The sequence below is a fragment of the Monodelphis domestica genome, chromosome 1 (genome assembly GCF_027887165.1).
Source record: "Monodelphis domestica isolate mMonDom1 chromosome 1, mMonDom1.pri, whole genome shotgun sequence".
Lineage (NCBI taxonomy): Eukaryota > Metazoa > Chordata > Mammalia > Didelphimorphia > Didelphidae > Monodelphis > Monodelphis domestica.
Genome location: NC_077227.1, coordinates 90,236,594 through 90,261,317, shown reverse-complemented (window position 1 = coordinate 90,261,317; position 24,724 = coordinate 90,236,594). Strand labels below are relative to the sequence as shown.

Here is a 24,724-nt window from a genome sequence, read left to right as displayed (position 1 = left end):
ATCAATTGAAGAATGACTTTTATTTTTTTAATAAATTTGACTTAATTCCCTATGTATTTGAGAAATTAGACCTTTATCAAAGATATTTGCTGTAATATTTTTTCCCTAGCTTTCTGCTTTCCTTCCAATCTTGGTTGTATTTTTTTGTACAAACTCTTTTTTAGTTTAATATAATCAAAATTAACTATTTTATATTTTATAATGCATGCTCTCTCTCTCTCCCCCCCCACAAGTTCTTCCCCTGTCCATAGATCCGACAGGCAAAGTACCCCATATTACCTTAATTTGTTTACAGTATCATCCTTTATGCTTAAATCACATAGCCCCAGGGGCCTTGCCTCAGTTATATGATATAAGATATTGATCTTTTCCCAGTTTATGCCATACCATTCCCCAATTATCCCAAAAGTTTTTTGTCAAATAGTGAATTTTTGTCCCAAAAGCTTAGATCTTTTGATTTATCAAACATAAATTACTTTGATAATTTGTCACTAGGTTTTATTGTATCTAAACTGTTCCATTGTTTCACCACTCTATTTCTTAGCTAGTATCATATTGTTTTGGTGATTACTGCTTATAATAGTTTGAGAGCTGGTACTCCTAGACTACCTTCTTTACATTTGTTTTCATTAATTCCCTTGTTATTCTTGACCTTTTTTTCTTCCATATATATGAATTTTGTGATTTTTTTAACTAGCTCTAAAATAATTTTGGAGCAGTTTGATTGGTATTGCACTGAATAAATGAACTTAAGTAAAATAGTCATTTTATTACATTTACTTAGCCTATCCATGTGCAATTAGTGGTTTTCCAATTGTTTAGATCTGACTTTGTGTGAAAAGTGTTTTATAATTTAAGTCCACACAAGTCCAGTTTTTGCCTTGCCAAGTAAACTACAAAGTATTTTATATTGTTTAGTGTTAATTTAAATGGAATTTATTTTTCTATCATTTGCTGCTGGGTCTTGTTGGTAATATTTAGAAATGCTGATGATAGGTGGGTGGTTCAGTGGATTGAGAGCCAGGCCAAGAGAGGAGAGGTGCTAGTTCACATCTGGCCTTGGATACTTCCCAGCTGTGTGACCCTGAGTAAGTCACTTAACCCACATTACCTAGCCGTTACTGGTCTTCTGCCTTGGAGCCAATATACAGTATTGATTCCAATACAGAAGGTAGGGGTTTAAAAAAGAAAAACAAGAAATGCTGATCATTTATATGTGTTTATTTTATATCCTGCAATTTTGCTGAAGTTATTATTTCAACTAGTTTTTTATTAGATTCTCTAAAATTCTGTAGGCACACCGTCATGCCATCTGTAAAGAGTGATAGTTTTATTTATTCATTGCCTTCTAATTCCTTTAATTTCTTTTTCTTCTCTTATGTCATAGATAACAATTCTAGCACAATAATAGTGGTGATAACGGACATCCTTGCTTTACTCCTGATCCTATTGGAAGACTTCTAACTTATCCAGACAATTCTTGCTGATGATTTTAGATAGATACTATTTATCATTTTAAGGATACTATTTATCATTTTAAGGAAAGTGCCATTTATACCCATACTCTCTAGTATTTTCAATAGGAAAGGGCATTGTATTTCATCAAAAGCTTTTCTTACATCTGTTGAGATAAGTATATGATTTCTATTGATGTTGTTATATATCTGGTCAATTGGACTGATAGTTTTCCTAATATCGAACCAGTCCATCATTCCTGGCATCAAACTTATTTTATTGCTCTAATCTTCTTGCTAGTATTTTATTTAAAATTTTTGTATCAATATTTGTTAGAGATATTGGTCTATAGTTTTCTTTCTCCATTTTTATTTTAGGTATCAACACCATATTTTCATCCTAAAAGGAATTTGGTAGAACTCCTTCTTTGCCTATTTTTTCAAATAATTTATATAGTTTTGGGATTAATTGTTCTTTAAATGTTTGTTCTTTCTGGCCCTGGGGAATTTTGAATTTTAAAAAATTATATATAGTGGAGTATAACCCAGTTATATATAACTCAAGTTCAAATTTTCATATTCAATTCCTTCTTTTTTTGTTTCTCTTTTTATATGAAGTGTTCATGTTTATTAAGTTTATAAAAGAAAATATTATTTTAAAATAAGAAAAAGTAACCTACCTTCACCACCTCCTGAAAAAGAAAAGATTGGGCTTTTTGGTTTTCAAATGTGTTTGCCTCTTCATGACTCCATTTGGAATTTCCTTGACAAAGATACTGGCATGGGTTTGTCATTTCCTTCTCCAGCTCTTTTTACAGATGAGAAAACTAGGGCAAACAGAGTTAAGTGACTTGCCCAAGGTCACACAACTGGTAAGTTTCTGAGACCAAATTTGAATGTAAGAAGATAAGTCTTCCTGACTCGGGGCCAGAGCTCTATCCATTGTGCCACCTAAATATTGGGTACCCCTGGCCTAGGGTAAGGACCCGACACCAGAGATGTGGGTTGTTCAGAGACTGTTAAAGATCTTGGGCAAAATATATTCTTCAGAGTTGCTTTTACATTACGGTTCAGTGAGCAAATAGAGGTGTAGTTGATGATTCCCATATATATGCAGCTACGTGGTGTTTACCCATGCAGCTCAGGCTGGCATGAACCTTGCCATGATTCCCTGCCCTCTTTTGACAGTCTGGTGCTCCCAGTTGACCCATGGCTCATGCAAAGACCTCTCCAGCAATGGCTTGGTTTTGACAGCCTACAATTAAGAAACTCTACAGGAGAGTCCTGCAGCTGTAGAGATAAAAGAGCCTCATTCATTCAACAAGCATTTCATTCAGCTGACCCTAATTAGGGGTCTTAATGTGTGCAGAGCACTGTGTCAGGTGGTAGGGAAATTCAGAAAGTGAATCCAAGGCTCAAGAGGCTTGATTTTGCCCCCTCCCGATTCTAGTCACTGCTAGATCTTCAACTGGGGGCAAGTTAAATTATAATTAGGCCAAATCTTTACAGAATAAAAGAATTATAATTAAGGGACGCCAAGCCCTCTGTTCTTCCTTTGCCTCATTTATGAAACTGCAAAGGTTTTGCTTCATAATCTCCATGATCTATTTTATCTTTGAAACTGGATAGCTTTCCACAAAATGACTAATATGGAAAAAATGTTTCACATCATTACATTTGTAAAATCTATATTAGATTGCTGACTGTCTCAGGGACAGAATGAGGGAGGGAGGATAGGAAGGAGGAAAAACATTTGGAACTCAGAACTTAAAAAATGAATGTTAAAAATTATTTTTATATGTAATGGGGAAAATAAAATATTATTTTAAAAAATGTTTAAAAAAGCAAAACAAACGCAAGACACACACACACACACACACACACACACACACACACACTTTATATAGCCATATTTCCATGTTCCCTCATCTACTTGAGTAACCATGTGGCCAGCAGGGGGTGCCATTGTGTGCAAGATGCATCATGCCTAGGTTATGTGTCTAATAGTTCCTTTACTTTGTTGCACTTCTCCCTCTCCATCACTGGCCTATGATATTCTAGTCCAAGTGATTAAGGAGGCAGAATTATCCCTCAGCTGTCTTCTGGCCCTTCTTTCCACCCCAAGTCTCTAAGACTTATTCCTCCGGGAGAATGCATAAAAACTATTCATTATTATTATTATTATATAAAAACCATTATTCCAAAAGCACAAATTGTGCTTTTGGAATAATGGTTTTTATAGTGAGCAGAATTGGAGAGCACTGTACAAAGTAACAGCAATATTGTACAATGATCAACTGTGGATGACTTAGCTACTCTCTTGCAACAATACAGTGATCCAAGACAATTCCAAAAGACTCATAATGAAAAATGTTATCTGCCTCCAGAGAAAGAACTCGTGGAGTCTGAAGGCATTTTCCCTTCTTCTTTTTTTGTTTTTGCTCTGTGTTTTCTTTCACAATATGACTAATATGGAAATAGGGTTTTCATGGTTGCACATGTAAGACCTAGACCAAATCGCTTACTCCCTCAGAGAGTGAGGGAGAGTGGGAAAGAGAATTTGGAACTCAAAAATTTAAAAAACAAATACTAAAAATTGTTTTTTACATGTCAATTGCAGTGGCACGGGTTTCAGTAGGAGAGGAGAGAAGGGAATGTATATGAGCATTTGGGAAGGAGAATTGGCATGATTTGGGTGCAGATTGGAGATGGGGGGTGAGAGTTGAGGATGACCCCTCATTTGTGAACCTGAGTGACCAGGAAGATGGTGATACCCTTAACAGTAATATGGAAGTTAAGAGGAGGGGAAGACTTATGGGAAAAGATAATGAGTTAATTTGAGACATGTTAAGCTTAAGATATCTATCCCAAACCCAGTGGAATCGCGTGTCGGCGATGCGGGGGTTGGGGGGGGGAGAGAAAATGATCTTTGTCTCCAATGAATAATGTTTTGAAATGACCAAATAAAATATTGTTTAAAAAAAGATATCTATCCCAGTTCAAGATGTCTAATAGGTTTCATTTCCCTAATTTTCCCCTCTCTCATCTGAGATCCCTCCTCATCTTCCTTGATTTATTCTTGTAGTCAGTCATATGAGATATCAAGACTTGTAAACTTTTTTAAAAATCTCCCAGGATTCTCCTTGAAATCCTACCCTTTCTATTGACAAGTAATTTCGTATCATGAAAATTATTGATCTTGGAGTCAGAAAACCTAGATTTGAATCCTGATCTTACCTTTTAAAACCTGTGCACTCTTAAGTAAATCTCTTAATCTACTTGACCTCGGTTCCTCATCAGTAAAATGAGTCATGCATGTGGGGAAGGAGAAAGATGGGGTTGGAATTAGATCATGTAGCAGATCCAAATCTATAGGGTTATAAAATTTATTATCTATGTGACCATATGCAAATTACTTAAGGAAGGGACCATTTAAGCATAATCAGTCACTGTACAAAGTGCTTTACAAATTTTATCTCGTTGATTTTTGCATCAAGCCTGGGAGATGAGTGCTATTATTATCTTCATTTTACACTTGAGGAAACTAAGGCAGCCAAAAGTTAAGTGACTTGCCCAGGCTTACCTAGCTAGTAAGTATCCAAGGCTGATTTGAACTTGGGTTTTCCTAAATCCAGGCTCAGGTTTTTCTTCATTATACTATCCCACAACCTGTCTGAACTTCAGTTATCTCATTTGTAGAATGGAGATAATATTTTTACCACCTGCTCCCTCCCAGGGTTCTTTACATCCCCAGTGCTTTGCAATCGAACCAATCAACAACATTTATTAAGTACCCTCTATGTGCTGAACACTGTTGTGAGTGTTGGATGTACAAAGACAACAATGAAAGTCCCTACCATCAAGTAGCATGGTACATGTTTTTCAAAAAATCCTCTTAGATTGGACTGCATTGGAAAGGGCTTTGTAAGCTAGAAAGTACTTTGTAGATGTTTTGTCATCGATATGTTCTTATTATGGCAGGAGACAGAATTCAGAGTTAGTTCCCTATCTAGTCCTTAAAGCCTTCTGTATTACAGGTAATCCCAGACTATAGATCAGGATTGGAGATGAAGTTTGACTTCAGGAGACCATTGGATACCTGAGGGAGACTCACCTAATAGATAGAAGTCTTTATAGGAAGCATCCCTCTGTGTCAGAACAAGGAGTCATTTTAGGTCTCTTCTCCCAATAGGCCATGACTTTCCTTCTAGGGGGCTACAGTGTCAATGAACATGGGAAGTCGGCCTCACCTGAGCCCAGGACAGGAACTGCATGGAACCTTCCCTACTGTCTCCAGGGAGACCACAACTGCCTCCCAGGGAACCAGGGAGACTAGCTCTCACATCCAAGAAACTGAAGTGGGCGAACAACGAAGGGCCCCTTCCAGTTGTCATGAGCCCTCTGCAAAAAACAGACTTGCAAGGCAGACTATCCTTTGCCTAAGATCCAGCAACTCTGAAAGTATATCCATAAAGGCCACCACTATGCCAGCTTCCACCTTCACACCAATTCACTGATCTCAGCCCCAAGGATTCTAGAGCTTGTTAGTGGTAAGTCTCACTTGGTGTTGTTATTCCATTTCAGAGAAAATCAGCACAATCAGAATGGTGGAAAATGCTTTGGAGTCCCAAACATTATTCTCCATTACTGATTCTCTAACCAGAAATAGGCTGACTTATTAAAATTATATTTTAAAATGAAACCAACATCTTAGTAAGGTCAAATAGAAAGAAAGAAACGACAGAGTTGAAATAATGAACCACTTGCCTTTTTTCATATAAGTCACTTGACCCCTCTCTTCCTCCCCCCTCCCCAGATTCTGACACTCATTAGGGCTCTGACCATAGGCAAGTCACAACTTCTCCAAGCTTCAGCTTTTTCATCTGTAAAATGGTCATAATGCTTGCCCTGCTTACCTCCTTTTTGGATTAAAGTGTCTTGTAAACCTTGAAGCAAATTTTAAACTTTCAGCCCACTAGTCTTAACTATGATTAAAATATGATTGGGAAATGTTTCACAAAATAAATGAAAATGCAATATAATATAGATAATGTCAACTTGTGGTTTTCTAACTCAATATAGGGATTGCAAGGATCAGTTTCTAATTGAGTTTGACACTATTGGGGTTTTTTTTTGTTCATTTATTTTTAAAAATATTTTTCCATGTTTACATGATTTGTTTTCTTTCCCTTCCCTCTTTCCTCCCTCCTCCCGGAGCTAACATATAATTCCAATACAAATGTTATCACTTGATACTTATTTCCATACTATTTGTTTTTGCAATAGATCAATCTTTTAAATAGAGCATTCTTTTAAAACCAAAACCCCAAATCATGTACCTATATAAACAAGTAATGTCATATGTTTTTCTTCTGCCTTTCTACTCCCACAGTTCTTACTCTCCATGTGGATAGCATTCTTTCTCATAAATCCATCTGAATTGTCCTGGATCATTGCATTGCTACTAGTAGCAAAGTCCATTACATTTGTTCCACAATGTTTCACTTTCTGTGTACAATGTTCTCTTGATTCTGCTCATTTCACTCTGCTTTAGTTCATGAAGGTCTTTCCAGTTCATATAGAAATACTCCAATTCATCATTCCTTTCAGTACAATAGCATTCTATCACCATCAGATACCATAATTTGTTCAGCCATTCCCCAATCTTAGGATATCCCCTCATTTTCCGATTTTTCACCACCATGAAGAGTGCAGTTATGAATATTTTTGTATAACCCTTTTTATTATATTTTTGGGGTATAAACCCAATAGTGGTATTGCTGGATCAAAGAGCAAGTGTTCTTTTAAAGTCCTTTGGGCCTAATTCCAAATAGCCTTCCAGAACGGTTGGATCAATTAAAACTCCATCAACAATATATTAGTGTCCCAATTTTGCCACATTACCACCAACATTTATTATTTTCCTTTACTGTCATATTTGCCTATCTGCTAGGTGTGAGGTGATACCTCAGAGTTGTTTTGATTTGCATTTCTCTAATCAGGAGAGATTTAGAACACTTTTTTCATGTGCTTGTTGATAGTTTTGATTTCTTCATCTGAAAACTGCCTATTCATATCCTTGACACTATTGTTAAATGCTGTGTAAAAAGTGTGTGGTCATTATTATTATTTCTTGCTATGTAAGACTTAGGAAAAAGTCCCAGGAGGAGCAAGGTACCCAACATCTTGGTGAGACCTCATCTACATTGGTAAGATCTATAGCTTAATTTATTACCCAAACCTAACAGCAGGACAGGGCTGGCATTTTGGATAAGATTTGGGAGAAGGGGAGAGCCTCTAGGCAAGGGAGGAGGACCAAGAAAGAGAAAATCCTAGTTGACCTGCATATTTTGACATAGGACTAGTTTTATAATATCCTACAAACTTTGTAATTAAGATGTTCCCCAGGATATGGATCTAGATGTGATTCTCTTGAGCAGGATTTTTTTTTTTTAGTGTTATAGATTCCATTAGCAGTCAGTCTGGTGAAAAGTCTATGGACTACTGCTTGGAATGTTTATAAATTCATAAAATCAAATATATAGAATTACAAAGGAAACCAATGATATTGAAATAAAGGGATCAAAATATTTTTTAGGTCAAGAATCTGTGCTCCAGAGCAACACCCTCATTTTATAACTGAAGAAACTGAAACCCAGAGAAGTTAATTGACTTACTCAAATGCACTGTTCTTTTTTTCCCCTTTTAACTCCCCCCCCCCTCCAAATTACATATTGGTACAGTTTTCAATAATAGTTTTCCAGCATCTTGCAATTTATATTCTTTCCCTCCCTCCACCACTCAGCCTTCTCCAGGATGGCGGGCAAATATGACATGGTTATACAAGACATATTTCCATGTTCCTCATGTTGTGAAAGAAGACATATATTGCTCATACTAGAGGAAAATTCATGAAGCATACTGTTATTTTCCCATACACTCAAAATACATTTTCCCCTAGAGAGATGCCCTAAAAGAAGGGGTAAGTGCTCTTTTCTGAGCAAGGGGAAAAAGAACCTTTTTCTAGTCCCACAGGTTTAGTTGTGAGGGTGAGGAAAGAGTACAAGGAAGAATAATCACTGTCATTCAATGAGTAACTTATGTCCCAGGGTTTATTGGTAGACAAAAAGAGTGGCATTACCAGGTACCTAGTATTAATCCTCCTCGGTTTAATCTCCTAAAGATCCAAAGAGCTTCTAGTAGCCCTTTCTCTAGCTTTCTCCTGGCAAGAAATCCATTGATTCCACAAACTTTCCTATCAAGTCTTCTGCTTGATGAAAGAAAACAAACAAACAAAAAAGCACAATCTGACCTACAGTGTGGTTGCTTATGGTCTTGTCTTCACTGACTCCTAAGTGAAATTAAAGGACATTGCTCTTAAATTGGTAAAGGATGATGATAGCCCAGTAAATATGAAATCTAAAGAGAAGAGCACCTCTTCTAGAAATATGCATTTAATTTTAGTAATTGTCTTTATTACACTCAAAATAGTTAACCCTAACTTGCTCTGGGAGAAAGTTCACAGGAAACAAAATCTGTGCAAAGGTAGTCTGGGGGATTTTGCCTCAACTTTGCCTCTCTTCCATCTTCCAGGTGATTGTTCAGACTCTTTCATAATACTTTGAAGAAATCACATCAATGGAAAAAATGTTTAACCAGGTATGTAGACTGGTGTCCTTAGAAAACCTAGGAAACTGTGATCCAGAAAACCTTTGATTTGCAGAGGGGACAATTGGGTCTGAGTCTCATCAGCAAATTGTCTTTAATTCCTACTCAGAAACAGTAACTTGCCTCATTGTTTTCTAGACAGGAAATCCCATCTTTAGAGTGTGAATTCTTGTCTTCTACTAAAAAAAGAGATATCTTTCCTATTTAATATAGGTATCCTTTTCCTGGCCTTTTGCCTAAGGAAACTCTTATTCTAAATAACGGAATCCAAGTTACTTTGGGCTTTAAAAGCATCTATCCTCTCACTACAAAATTTTTACTTTTTTTTCCTGAAAGGATATTTCACTATTTATTTTAAGGTTGAAATGCATGGTATTATGTTCTTCCTTAAGAGCTAATGTCCTGTGGTACCAAATTCAGCCATTGCAGTTACACAGTATTAAGTTCCATTTTGCTGTTCTTTTCATTTGCATTATTTTAGCTCTATCATTCCCTTAGTTTTGTTTTTATTCCAGTCTACATTGGTCCATTTTTTCTCACATTCTTCTAAATATTTTATATCCATAATTTCTTAAGGTATAGTTAATATTTCATTACATCCATGCACCACAATTTGTTTGGCCAATTCATTGCCCCACTTGATGAGCCCCTGCTTTTAAGAAAGCCTTTATTTTCAAGAGATAAATACTTATGAGAACAAATATTTGCACAAAGACAGATTTGTTTGCACACTAACTGCTTTTCAAGTTAGAAACCCTAAATAATGAAAGAGAGCTAACAAGATTTTCTGTTTCTTTCTTTGGGTTCTCAACTTAGCAACCAGCAAGGTTGGAACGCAGAATCAATGGAGCTAATGATCGTTGGCGCTTTTCAAAAGAGCCTAATCTGGGTGACCTTCTGGGGCTCTCCCAGTTAACTAGAGCAACTGGAGAAGATATCGACAGTGAGCTAAAGATGATTGACAGGTAGAATGTAAAGATACATTTCCACAGAATATAGCACTTCTGTAGACCATGTGATTAGATAGCTTGGTCTAACGTTAGACTTTTCAAGTTGGGGTGGAAGGGTTTATTGCTGTTTTTTATATATTATGTAAGACACAAGAATAGAGATATGTCTGTAGGAAATATTCTAGTACTGCTATGGCACATTTAGATCTACCTAGTGAAATGCCAATGTAACTATTTCCTTTGGGTTTATTTCAGTGGAATGGTTAAGCCCCAGAATAAAACATTCTAGTTATACCCATTAAAATGGGATGTTGGTATTATTTCCTGATTCCTTTGACACATGAAGCTTTGGACAGGATAGAGTTTTGTAGAAGACCTCACTCATGCTCAGTGATCACACAGAAGGGCTATTCTCTTGAGAACACCTGCCTTGTTAGCTGATCAGAATTTAAATTACTCTCTTTGTACTCTGGTAGCCCATTTGGGAAACTGGAGCCCCTCTTCTTGTGTAAAGCTCCTTGTGGTAGGATTTTGAGCACTAATATCTTTAATCTCCCAGACTCTCCTGCCTTTGTACACCATCTCTAGGTACAGAGAGCAATAGATGTGATCTCTTGTAGCAGGGTATCTACTGCCTTTCTCTTTCAGATGTATTTGATTTCCAGGTACATTTGGCTTTCTCTTCTCCCGGGGAAACAGCAGCTGACCAGTTGCCGATGGATTATTTAGCTTATGACAACCTAAAAAATGAAGTGGTCCTCAGTCTTGTGTAACTTTTCCCCAACTTTGTAAGACAGTGTGGCAGACAAGTGGTAGAGGATGCTAAGATTCATACAAGTTTTAGACTTTCCAAAACCTTTAATAGCTATTAGTACTCTCATGAAAGTTCCTTGTCTGATCACTGAGTAGACACCCTATTAGAAGAACTGGATTCATAGAAATCTTGGTATTCTCAGTATGATTGAAACCAAGATGAAGACAACAATAAAAAGTTACAACTAAAAGGAAGGTTTTTTCCTAGATTCTCCTTAGAGATGAAGGAACTGGTGGCATTCACTTAATTTTATATCCCCAAATCCCCCAAAGCATCATTTCATAGGATATTTGATCACATTCTATTGCAGCATTCTTAATAAATAGTTGCCAGAAGACCACCATTAAAATTGAAGCCTATTCAATAACACATGTCACAGAGGATGGGGAGGAAGAGAAATTCTACAAACATCTCAGACCCTCCTAATTAAATCAACAAATCAACTTGAATGTTTGCTGACTTCACTAAAGAAGTGGGAAGGAATACAGGAGGATGACTAAAAAATGTTGGGAAATATGATTCAAGACTAAGAAAGAGACCAAAGACTTGTGGAGTTTCAAATAAGCTTCACACTGAGATATCACAAAAACTTTCCTTGAAAAAGAATAAGAATGTGCTGAATATCATGGCCATAATTTTTCAATGGGAAATACACTGGATTTGGAGTCAGAGGACATGATTTAGAACCTGTGCTGTTCTATTTAGTACCTGTGTGACCCTTGGCAAGTTATTTAACCCCTTTGGGCCTCATTTTCCTCATTTCTAAAATGAGCAAATTGAATTAGATATTCTCTGAGCCCTCTCTTAGAATTAAATAATTTCTGTGGTCCCTCCTAGTTCTAAGTTTGTCAGCCTTGTCAAAATCACAAAGAAAGAAACTGATTACATATTTAAAGAGTAGAAATGACTTGTTTACTAATATGAGAGTTGTTCCTAAATTGGTGGTCTATGTATATTTAGACCACTGAGTTGTTAAGACAAAAGGCAGAATTAAAGCAAAGCTAGAAGTATAAAAATTGGGAAAATATTAGATGTGATTATAATCACCCTGTCCTATTAAGTAAGTTATTAATTAAAAATTAGGAAATGACAGGAAATAATGAATCACCAATGACAATAATTAAATGCAAATGATTGCCCAATACAAATCAATTACGATAGTAAGAGAGCAAAAGATTCCTCATATTATCTTCATCTTCAAACACTTGACTTTCTTGCTACCCACATAGAAAGGATCATGAATAGCAAAACTATTTTAGACTATTAACTTGTTTATAAAATCATAGGGAAGATCATGGGAGATTATGAAATGTATCAACTCATAAAATCGCAAGATGCATAGGAGGGTAAGACCAGTTTAAAGTGAATCTAGACACTCAATCAAGGAATGTCATCCCAAGAGTATTTAAGAATGAAATTAGAAGACAAAAACAGAAGAAATATGGAAATAATATGCAAAGATGTCTATGCCATATTATTTTCACCAGTGAGGAGAATGAATCTACCAAGCACAGAGTCTAATATCACAGTCCTGGAATTACTTTTTAGAAAAGATAGGAATGCCACTGATGCTGAGAAATGCAATTGAGTTACATCGAGTATGATTAGAGGAGATAGATCTATTCATGAGGTCATGTAATGAAAAGTGTTAAGAGAACTTTTTAAAAGGAATCTGAAGATGTTGAAAGGTACCAAAGATGTGGGAAAATAGGGAATCTTTTATCACTTTCTCAAAAAAAATAACTGAGAGCAACTATAGGTCTACTTTTCCATTCATATAAATTTTTTATGAAAATGACATGCATAAATATTGAAGACATGTTAAAGGTGAAACAGTGGATAGAGCCTTGCATATGGAGTCAAAAAGACCTGAGTTCAAATCCTGCCTCACTGACTACATGTGTAACTCTGGGCAAGTCACTTAACCTCTGTCTCCCTTAGTTTCCTCATCTATAAAATGGTGATTAAGGAAACTACTTTGCCTACCAGAGCTGTTTTTGAGGATAATATAAGATAATATTATATTGTTATAAGATTTTTTATAATTTTAAAAATATTTTTATTTACAAATATATATGTATATGTATAAACATAAATATTGTTTAGCAAGCTTTAAAGTACTATATAAATATTAGCTCTTATCATTGTTATCCTTGATGAGGATGTTAGTAAAGAAGGAAATTTTCATAAGCTATGTTGCATAGTTAAATGCATTTTCACCATCACTCAACTGATTGAGAGATATCCATGATACAAAATCCTACTGAATTTGCTTTTTATTGACTCTAAAAAAGACTTTTATTTATTAGAGAAAAGTGCAACTTTAAAGCCTTCTTCCAACAAAGTGTCTGCCATGTAAACTGTTCCTCAATTCAGTTGGGTAAGCATCTTGACATGGAGGTAGACTTTTTTAATGACTCTCTGATCATTAATATCAGACAAGGTATAACACCAAGAAATGTCTCCTCCTTTCCTCAGTCATGGAAGAAAGAAAGCATTGTCCAAGTAGAACAAGAATTCCCTGTAGATGGTGAGGTCTTACAGATGATAATGACATTTTTCTGGTTGCATGAATCTCCAGAACCTTGCAGATACTCCTTGACGAAGGCTCATATTTGAACATTAACATTCCTTTGACATTGTGTGGTTGTGAACCATGTAATACTCTGGTCTCCAGTGAATTAAAAATGACTATCCCCCCAGAGAGTAGTGGAGATGTGCATGGCAGCTGGAAGCACACTGCAACACATAGCAAGAAACTATGAGAAAGAATTGGAGTAAAAGACCTCATCCAATGATCAACAAAGACAATTCTGAGCTGGTCACATGGTACAATGCTACTGTGGGAAAGCTTCATTGCATTGTTTGAACCTACCCCTGCATGGCTGAGAAACCTGAACTATTGCTTAGAGACCAGATTTATTTAATGCTCAACTCAAGACTTAGATTGTGCTGCCCAGAAATCTTTCAAATTCAAAGATTAATGTAAGCAATTTCTCCTGCCATATATCAAAAACCCATGCTTCATATGTGAAAACTGCCTCTGTGCAGATCACCATTTCCTTACTCCTTTGTTTGAATTCTTCATTATGTGAAATTGACACAATGGGGAGCCGGGAGCCACCCTTTTTTCTTCTCTCCCCTCTGTCTGATGACTTAATAAACTTCTTTCTAAATCATTTCAATTCTGGGTTTTCTCTCTGCCACATCACAAGGAAGGGACTACTGCTGGGCAGACTGTGTTATCCTCACAATGAGGAGAGAGTGAGGAAAGCTCTAAGAATTTTGGATGAATTCCCTATGGACAACTTATGGTAAATCACAGACAAGAGCTTCAGTATGGGCAGATTGAACAATTAAGTCCATATTTCATTAATCTCACTAAGTTCATATTAAAGAGATCCCAAATCCCACTGAGTGGACATACTATGCCAGGTGATGGGGGTGCAAAGACCAAAAATAAACCATCTCTGACATTAAGCAGCCCACATTGTACTGAAGAATATATTAATGTGCAAATAATGATTATATGAGGTGTAGTGTAATAGAAGTAAAGAAGAATTTAGATAAACCTTTTTTAGAAAAAGCTAAGGATGGAGAAAGCATGATCAACTGAAAAGATGGAAGATAGAAAAGAAAAATTTAGGAGGTGACACTTGAGCTTGGAAAGATAAAGAACCAAATGTCAGGGATGAGGAGAGATTTCATTCCAGGCTTGCAGGATGGCCTGGAAAGGCATATTAAAGATCTATTAATAGCTTAGTTTTATAGCAATGGAGAGAATATGGAAGTTAATATCAAATAAGGCTAGAAAATTAGGTTGAAGCAAAATTTTTGGTAGGTCTTTAAAAGCAAATCTCAAAAGTTTCTCCTTAAGGCAACAGAGAGCAACAGTCAAACCAGTGTCTTGGGGATATTTTTGGCAACTGTGTAAAGGATGAATTGGCCTAGGTATACTGGAGTAAGAAAGTAATTACAATAGCAATACAATTACAATTCCAAGCAAGAGGTAATGAGGCACTGGAGTAGTTTGGTTGCTTTGGAAATGCAAAGGAAGAGTCAGATGTAAAAGATGATGTGGATGTAGAATTGACAAATGATAGAAAATGAGATTTGGAGGAAGAGAGGAGTTAAAAATGACTTTGAGGTTTTAAACATGGGTGACCATGAAGATGACAGTTACCACTATAGGAATAAGGAAATGTGGAGGAAGAGTAGACTTGAGGGAGAAGGTAATAAGTTTAGTTTTGAACATGTTGAGTCTGAGATGTTGGCAGAACATCCAGGTAGAGGTGTAGGACTAGATTTAAAAAAAGAAAAAGATCAGAACTGGTTATATATTTTGGCCATATAGATTTGGGTGTGATTCACACCCCCTTGACTGATTTGTTTGATTTTGATTCCAGAGACACCACGCCTCTCCCAGAAATAGGTCCTTAAATGGAATTTTGTCATCACAGAGGTTTCAGTTTTGGTTTTACACTATCTTAACACCCAGCAACTCAGTGCTTCTCCTCTCTGATCAGAGGGCTGAAGGGAAGAGCAATAAATTCCTTTTAAAGCATCCCTTCATAGAGGGCTCACATTATTATAGCTAACTTCCTTTTCCATCAGCTGCTCTGCTTGGTATCCTCTCATATCCAGCCCACTCCTACCCCTTTTTAAGTTTCTTTCTGTATATTGTTTTCCTCTATTGTTTTCTAAGTTCCTTGAGGTCAGGGACTATCTTTATTTTTCATATTTCTATTCCCAGAGCTTACCACAGTCCCTGGCATGCAGAATGCATTTAATAAATATTTATTAACTGTTGACTGTGTAGATAAATGAAGCCATAGATGAGACCATTAAAAGAGAATGTATATATAGAGAAAAAGAGATGGCATGGGACAGAGATTTAAGGGATGCTCCCATTTATGGAGGGCAACATGGATGATAAACCAGCAAGAAGGACTGAGTAAACAAATAGGTGGTGTCATTGATTACTCAGTCAGGTTTCATCTTTTAGGAAGTCCTGGACCTCTGATGTCACTCAACCAATACCATCTTACACATTCTCTGCTTCTTAATTCACTGGCCACATTGATGTACAATAAATGGTGATATCACCAATAGAGGGGACTTGCCTTTAGTAATATTAATCTAGGGATGTGTGGGCTAGTTGTTTATATAACTTTTTTCCTTACCTTAGTCACTCACCTAAGCATTACATTTCAGCTAGCCCCTGTTGTTGGCTCTTAGTTTTTATTCACACATTTTAATATGTGGAGAGGCGCAAAGGATAAAGTTGAGAAAATTTATTTCTTATCAGCTAACTTCTCTACTGCATTTCCTCAGAGATAAGATGATTTTTGTATAAATGGATACATTTAAATGCTTTGCCATTAAATATGAAAAATGGAACATAGGGAAGTCAGAGGGAACTAGAGAACTAAAAGGTGACAAATGTCAGAATTTGCCAAAGGGACCAAGGCACAGAAAGCGAAAAGTTGAAAAATGACCCTTATTGCTTTTTGGTTTTGAAAACTTCTGACTTTTTTTTAGTTTAAATTTCAATAATTCCTTCCCTTCCCTCATCTTCTATAAAGGAGACAAGGTGGCCCTGTTTACATATGGGCAAGTAAGGGTCTATAAGGTGGGCATAAAATAATGAACAGAATAAGGAGTAGTTCAGTAAGGATTAGAGGCAGGGGAAATTCGTGCCTGGTACAAATTGAAGCTTTAGAAGAAAAGGCATGCATAGCCAGCACAATACTTAAGAATCAAATCTTCTGGCAACTATTTTCTGAAATAAAATTCTTGCCAAAATAAGGCTTCACATGATATCTCAGAACTTTGTGAATTCTAAATGTTATAGCAAAAAACAAAGCAATACAATTTCTAAATGGGCTTCTCAGTGGTATTCTATAAGATTCATGACAATCATATAAATCCTCTCTTTCTCCTATGGGTAAAGTCTTTTCATTCTGAATAATGGTCAGTAAAATCAGGGTACAGATCAGGATGCACTCTAAGATAGCTGGTAGGATTTAGAGCTGAAGGGTCTTTAAGAACTATCTAACCAATTACATGTTGCTTTAGAAAGGACATTGATAAGATAAATAAGTCCAAACCTGTTACTTTATAAAGAGAAAAACTGAGGTATAGAGGTGAAGTAATTTGCCCAGGGTGGCTGAACTAGTAAATAGCAGGCTTGGGAATCTGAGCCCAGATCTTTTGGTTCCAAGTGCAGTAATCTTTCCATTCTCTCACTTTGCTCCTACAGGCTTTTACATGCCTATCTGCCATCTTAGCTATGATTAAAGCTCTCTTAGTACATACCAATGGTAAAGGATGGGAAACAAAGCCCATTTCTTTTCAGTAACATTGAAACAGTTCACCCTGAGGGTCTGGATTCTTCAAAACCCCCAACACAAGCAAGACATCATGCCCCTGCAGCTTTGTTGATCAGGAGTTAAGTCAATGTATGACAATTCATGTTGTAACGGTGACCTTCTAGCTCCGTTGGTTAGATGATATAGTACCAGATAGGTCATATGTTTAATCTTCAAATTCTCCAGTGAGCTTTGGTCTGTTCCACAGTCACGGCCTGCCCCATTAGCCCTTGCCAGCTATCTTGAAACATGTGACCTTGGCTACAAGGTGAACTGAATGAAAGAGTGCAGTTGGCTCTAGGTAAATCCATCCCCACTGTTAAGAAAGGCTGAAACCTACAGATGATGAATAAGCAGAGTCATCTTTGCTTGGAAAGGGCAACATATCAACACCATTCCAGTCTACTATTGGTTCTCATTATAATCTCCATCCCTGAACTTCCAGAATGTGAAATAGCCCTGTGGCATGACCGAAATTAGTTAAGTTAATCTTTCAGGTCTTCATCAATTCTGGTTGTTTGGCTATCTCTGCTCCTAAGAGGAGTTGGGGGTAGGTAGATACTATTTGAGTACCATTATATTTTTCTCAACTGCTAACTCAGTATGATGATGATTAGATGACCAACACAATATAGTTCATATTAGATTAGAAATCTCAATAGGTTATCTGGTACCAGTTCATAGAATTAAATACTAGCTAAGTAAAATGCTAATCTGCTGCCTGCAATGGTTTTGAGGTAGTCTTTTTCATAGACTGAAGAGCCAAATAAAGACCTCAGGTCTTTCTCACGTCAACTGTCAAAAATAGAAGCTGACCAAAAATAGAAACTAGCAAACTGTGCCCAATGTGGAAAAAAAAATATTTCAGGTGAACTTGTGCCCTGATTATAGGCAGCTGTGGGTGGGGAAACTTTCACCTAATATGGAGGGGAAAACTGGGGTTCGAGTCTTACCTCTGTCACTTGGTACCCTTGGGCAAGTCACTTAACACTGTTTCCTTATGGGTAAAGTGAGGATAATGTACTATCTACCTCAAAGAGTTATTGTGAAGCTCAAATGAGATGAAGTCTGTTAAGCACTTTGTAAACCACAAAGAATACTGTCTTTGGAGACAAGAGACCTGGGACCAAATCCCAGCTTTGGCTTTTACAAGCCACATGATCACTGGCAAATCACTTATCCTCTCTGATTTAGGGAGCTTAGTTTTTTGTTGTTGTTATTTGTTTGTTGTCTCTGTAATACAGAAATAGTAGTTGTACTATCTATCTCACAGGATAGTTGTAAGGAAAGGTTTTGTAAATAAAGAAGTCATTAGTGTAAGTTATTACTAAATGCCATGTAGTATTATTATTGAATCATTTTGGTTAGAGATGATGGTGATGATGATGATGTGATGCTATTTGCAAAGTGGGTATCAATATTAATTCCTGGATTTAAAATAATTCTTCTTAAGGTTACATATTCCACATCTTCAGAAGATCTTAACTGGTGGAATTAAAAAAAAACCCAGCCAGCACTCATTGGCAGGTGAGTCTCTAACTCCAGTGATATAAATAACTTAGATTATTGTGTATCTATGTAAAGAATGGGGTCTTGAATTCATGGACTGAATCTTAATGGTAATCCAATAAATATGTTTAATGTGCTTATGAGCATAAGCAAGTTATCAATAATCCACAAACAATCTCATTTTGGAATGAAAGCTTAATTAAAATACCATTTATGAATATATTTATTATCCCTTCCTCATTTTTGCTATTAGTAAGAATTTAGTTCTTTGATATGAAATGTACTTTTGTATTTCACTAAGATTTTTTTTTTCTGTAGAGGAATCTAGAAATAGATAAAAATCAATGAGAATTCTCATCCAATAAGAAAAAAAGCTAGTTGGGTTTTGGAAGGACTTAGGTTAGTTAACTTAGCTCCTGCCCAAAGTACAAAACTTAAGGAATGTTCTATTCCTTTATCCATTATTGCAATTATAACTGTCAATTAACAAAAGACCTGAGCTAGACATTTCTTATTGATCTAAAATCTTGGGCAAGAGTTCCTAACCTGTGTGTAAATGTAATTTAAATTTTACCCCTCATTCTAGAAGACTCACCTTATTCAGTAGGATACCATTGAGTCATGTAACTAAATGGCAATGTACCAATTCAGCCAATTCAGTTCCTGACCAGTTGAAGTCCCTATAGGTGATATATTTAAAATTTAGGACTCTAGGTTGGGAACTGAAGTAAAGCTTGGCCAATTAGAGATGCCCAGAAGGAGAGAATTTAGCTGAGTGACTATGGGCAATAGAAGTTCCAGGATGGAACTCTTTCTCCTTGGCCTTATCTTATCTGACAGGGTGATCCAGTCCCAGCTTGTCTGAGGTGGCTGTGGCTTGGTCTGTATCCTACCTGGCTGAGCAATCTCTGGCAAGTGGCCTATTGCAGCATCCTGAACACAAGCATGCAGCTTAGAGAATTTTTTTTTTGTTAGACTGACCAGGTGATCTTTTTTCTTTCTCTCTCTAACTTTTACAAATACTGATTATAATATAATATACAGTCTCCAAGAAAATCTTAATCATTACACCTGGAATCTATAACTTCAAAAATTATTATAATAACTATATTTAATTGTAATTGGCTTCTTTTACAATCCTATGTTATTTCATTTTTAATTTAAAAGCATTATTCTCTCTCTCTCCCTCCCTTTCTTCCTCTCTCCCTTTCCTTCACTCTCTCTCTCCTTTCCTTTGCCCTCTCCCTCTCTCCCTCTCTCTCCATTCCTCCTTCCTCCCTTTCTCTCTCTCTCCCTCTCTCCCTCTCCTTCTTTCCTTCTCCCTCTCTCCCTGTCTCTCCCTCTCCCTCCCTTCCTTTCTCTCTCTGTCTCTCTGTCTCTGTGTATGTGTCTGTCTTTGTGTCTATCTATCTGTCTTTCTTTCTCATTTTTCTAGCTGTGTGACCCTGGAAAAGTCACTGCTTCAATCCAGTATCTTTGACAAGAAAATCACAAATAGGTTCACAAAGAATCAGAAGCAACTGAAACAAATAACATAAACTCAACTTGAGTTGGGAGGTACCTTACAGATTATTGAGTCCCACCTTCTCATTTTACATATTAAAAAGGCAAAAAGATTTGCCCATAGTCACCCAGCTAATTAAGCATAAAACTAGAAATAGAACTCATATCCTGGTTCTCGGGTTAGTGTTCACTGCATGATACCTATATTCATATTGTTGAAAGAAAATTCTTTCCTTTTTGACTTTTGTCCTAATTAATGAGGCAAAACTCAGGACTAAGTATATTAAAAGGAGTTTATTAAAAATACATCAAGGTAGCAACACATTGATAGACTGATCTCTGGAGACCAGTGAACTTTTCGGGGTAGATCAGCTTTTTATAATTAGATAAAGACAAATTCTGATAGGTTTGCATCAGCAAAAGAAGTTGGGCCCTTGCAGCTCAGTTCCTCCCCAAATACATTACATTTTGCATAGGTAGGATTTTGAATGTGACCATTACTACACAGCTGAGGCATGTAGCTTGTCTATGTGACAGATTGAGTGATGCCTCTCCCTCAACACTGATTTACCAACAGGGTTGAGAACACAGCCTTACCCATACTCGTTGTCAGAAGGTGCTTTTCATCTCCAGGTTACACAAATGAATTTGCCTAAAAGATGCTTATTCAATTCTAAGTCACAAAGACCTTGAATGGGATGTGTAAATATACTCCCAAGCTGTATACAGAGAACAACTTACATGAAGCAAGTTGTCTATAGTAAAACATATTCAGTCATTAACCATATTCAAATTACACCATGTTAAGATTAAAATTCTCTGGGGAATATCTTAACTCAGAATTATTTTTTTAAATAATAAAAAGTGAGCCAGAGAAAGAAAAGGTACAAACCATGTGTGACCAGCCATTTCCTTAGTAGCCTCCTCCCTGAGTCAACTATGCAAGATCTAAGCCAGACCCTGAGTGCTCTGGCACTACCTTAGCCAGCCCTGAGACAGAGCACCCATGCTGACATCCTTCTAGCTGCCTTGCCCAGGCCAGATGTGCAGTTAGACCATGGGTATGCCAGCATTCTCTTAGCCACCTCCTCTCTCCATGATTCTAAGGAGAGAAGACCCTGCTTGCTTTCCTTCCTCCAATTTATGTTTCTTATGATGTCCCTTCCCCAAGCTCCTCTGACTTGGAGGACTTTTGGAGTCAAGTCTTCTGGATGCCAGGAGTCATCATGCGGTCCTTAGAATGGCTGCACAGCACCAGTACGGTATCTCTCTGCATGATAGGGAAGAGTCCACCCGTCACCTCAGAGAGATATAGTTCAGAGTTTCAAAAGTAAGATATTTTGCTTTAAAATCCAAAGGTGCCCCCAAAGGGGTATAGACTAGTGTTAAATTTCCACAACAAACATGCATTACTGCTTTCTTTAAACAACAGACATATCTTTAAAGTAATTCTTGAGGAATTGCGTGAGGACATCACACAGGTTTTAATCCCAGTTTAAGTAACAGCCTTAAGTAAAATAATATTCCCTGTTAAGATAACACAAGATAACCGTAAATTACTGTCTACTAAGGTAACTGCATTGAATTTCTATCCTTTAAAAGAAAAACAGAAGAAATTCCCAACAGCCTTATATAAGTGAACATTTACAGCTGTTTTACAAGGTCCTTTGTCTTTAATATTACGAAAGAATGAGATTCTTCAGGGACCTGTTTATGCTATGGAATGACTTCCACTTCATATCGAAACAGCAAAATCTTTTTCACTTGCAGTTATTATGGTAATTAAGATGTTTTGGTATTATTCCAATAACTGAAAGATTCAGTGTTGCAGTGACAAACCCCCACTGTTTCCCTTCTTTGATAATAGAAATTTGTTATGAGAGGAAGAAAAGGGACATGATTATTAAAAGTATTAAAACTGGTTCAACAGATCCAAGCCTAAGGTCACCGAATAACAACAGAGGTATACTAGTATAAAGCATCCCTAGCTCTGTTTGAGTTCAAGTTAGTCATGAGTTAAGTTTCTGGAGCATTCAGTCATACAAAGTCCTGCTTCCATTAACAGGGTGCCAAAGCCAGACTCGGAATACAACCAACAGGGGAAGTGCTCTATCCAAAAGGAAACATAATTGGGAAGCTGAGTCAAGAGGATCCAACCTTCAACCATGCCAAGGTCATCCTCACAACCTTTCTCAAATGTAGATATCTTCACCAGCAATAGTTCCTGGACCATAATCCCTCTGGGTAGCACCTGGCATTCCCCCTTGAATGGTAGACTATTGGCCTTATGACCATGCAGACAATCAGACCTGAAATCAAAACTCAAAATAATATCAAAGTACAATCCCATGAAATTTCATCTCATATAGAAATTTTTCCTCAAATAGTATTTTCACTAACCCCAAATCTGGGCTAAATTACTATTTCTTTCCTGGTACTCCAATAAGTTTGGCATTCCTTAAAATTTACTTATATATTCTCCTAGAGTTTAAACTCATCCTTTTATAAAATTCTATCACTAGAAATAAAAATAAATACAGGTATCTTTTCTCAATCATGACTTTCCTCATCTTAGTTTCAAGATATTATGGGCTGGCATAAGAAATTAGGAATTTGGGGAGAGTTTTGTAGAAACTACAGGTGACACGTGAAGGCCAGCAGATGATACAGAAAATGTTTAGAAACCCAGAAATGCAAAAAAAAATGCATAGCACTGTATAATATAAACATATTTTATTTTTAATATAAATATACATAATTTCTAAAACTGAAATAAATAAAAAATTAAAGTTTGTAAAAAAGAACGTAAAAGCTAGCAGATAATACACTAGGCTGGAAATGATAACATTAACCTACATATAGCCTGTGACCAAATACTTAACACAGATTTTGCAATAAGGTACTGTAAATACCCCATAAAAAAGGAAAAAAATTGGACTTCTCTGATGCTAAGACCAAGAATTTTACATGGATTTTCCGTATTGTGGGGGCACTGAACCTCTAACCCCCACAATGTGGAATAGATACATTCTGGAATTTCACACAAATCGTGAATGTATGGTAATTTACTAAAAAACCTGGAAAAAAACATTGGCCAATTGCTATAAATCTATAGAGTAACCAAAATTGGAGTTTGTTGAAGTTAAATTGGCTCAAGATATAACTTCAATATCTTTACTATGTTGATATGCTTTACAAGTAAGAGGTCAAAAACCTTAGATAAAACTCACACTCCATTATAAATGGGTTTAAAATTTCTCCATCATTTTTGTAAGGGGATGCCAATTATGCAGTAAGAGTTCCACAGTGGACTGAGATCTTGCTTTGTACCTTTCTTACATATATTTCCAAATTACCTTATATAGGATTATTTAATTTTATCATCTTTTGCATTTTAAAAAACTAAAACTCTGTATAAATTCAATAGGAAGTGATTACATTCCACTAAAGAAATAATAATAACAATAGTTAATATTTATCTAATGCTTGTATATCAGACATGGTGTAAAACTTTACAATCCTGAGCTCCTCACAACAACCAAAGGAGGCAGATGCTAATATTTCATCTTTCCTTTTGGACAGAAGTGAATTCACACAACCAATAAATTTCTCAAATTGGATTTTAACTTGTGTTTCTGAATCTATGCATTTCCCCGCATTATCATTTTTCCTCCTAATGTCAAATAACAAATATATTCTTACACTGAGTTCTAATTTACCAAAATCATAACCGAGGAGAACATTGTAATTGAGATCATGATATGTTTTATTTTCAGTACCAAATCAAATCTGTATTTATAGTCACTAATAAACATTTAAATATAAATTTATCCAAGGGTCCCTTACCATTAGCACTCCAAAAAAAGAAAAGAGCCCAATTTATAAATACTTAATTTTAAAATTTCTCAGCTTCCAATAAGTTTGTCCCTATTTTCTTTCAAAGAGCTAGATCAAGTTTTTGTCATCACCCAGCAGCAGTTCTCAACCTGTGGGTTTGTAGCAATGAGAACACATAATGCATATCAGGGTATTTACATACTGAATCATAACTGTAGCAAAATGACAGTTTTGAAGTAGCCACCAAAATAATTTTTTGGTTTGGGGTCACTGCAACATGAGGAACTGTATTGCAGGGTCGCAGCATTAGAAAGGTTGAGAACCAGATCTAATCAGTTCTTTTTGTGTCCATTGAAACAGTTCCCTAAATTTTTCTCTATCAATCCCAGAGTCTTTTAAAATAAGTGGCTCTAAACAACAAGGTTTTTTCCCTTTCAACTTTTATTTTAATAATTACTATTTATTAGCAGCAATGTTCTGCTATATAAAGTGCACAAAGATGAGCGTGCACAAAGATGAGCGTGCACAAAGATACTTCTGCGTGAAAGAGATTTAAGTGGAAAAATCGGTGCACAGAGACAGTCCCACTCTCTCGGCGTTGGAAGCCTGGGTCCAATG

General features: G+C 36.3%; 1 protein-coding gene and 1 long non-coding RNA gene across 7 annotated transcripts in view; one reads left to right on the top strand and one right to left on the bottom strand.

The window, feature by feature from the left end:
• Nucleotides 1–5,724, bottom strand: part of LOC103099075 (uncharacterized) — a 36,861-nt gene extending 31,137 nt beyond the window's left edge. Inside the window, exon 1 of the long non-coding RNA XR_001629495.2 lies at nucleotides 5,569–5,724. This is a non-coding gene — a long non-coding RNA (uncharacterized LOC103099075). The remainder of the gene's footprint in view (nucleotides 1–5,568) is intronic.
• A 65-nt stretch (nucleotides 5,725–5,789) lies between these two features.
• BTBD16 (BTB domain containing 16) overlaps nucleotides 5,790–24,724 on the top strand; it is a 130,622-nt gene continuing 111,687 nt past the window's right edge. For 2 of the 6 annotated variants that reach the window (XM_016432682.2, XM_016432686.2), the window contains exons 1-6: nucleotides 5,791–6,004; nucleotides 7,600–7,663; nucleotides 9,048–9,113; nucleotides 9,939–10,087; nucleotides 18,711–18,784; nucleotides 22,335–22,442. In XM_016432682.2, the coding sequence (XP_016288168.1) occupies nucleotides 9,093–9,113; nucleotides 9,939–10,087; nucleotides 18,711–18,784; nucleotides 22,335–22,442 (352 nt within the window). In that variant the 5' untranslated portion in view covers nucleotides 5,791–6,004; nucleotides 7,600–7,663; nucleotides 9,048–9,092. Of the gene's footprint in view, nucleotides 6,005–7,599; nucleotides 7,664–9,047; nucleotides 9,114–9,938; nucleotides 10,088–18,710; nucleotides 18,785–22,334; nucleotides 22,443–24,724 lie in introns of all 6 variants that reach the window. The other 4 variants (XM_056803154.1, XM_016432680.2, XM_007478881.2 and 1 more) reach the window with 4 other exon arrangements.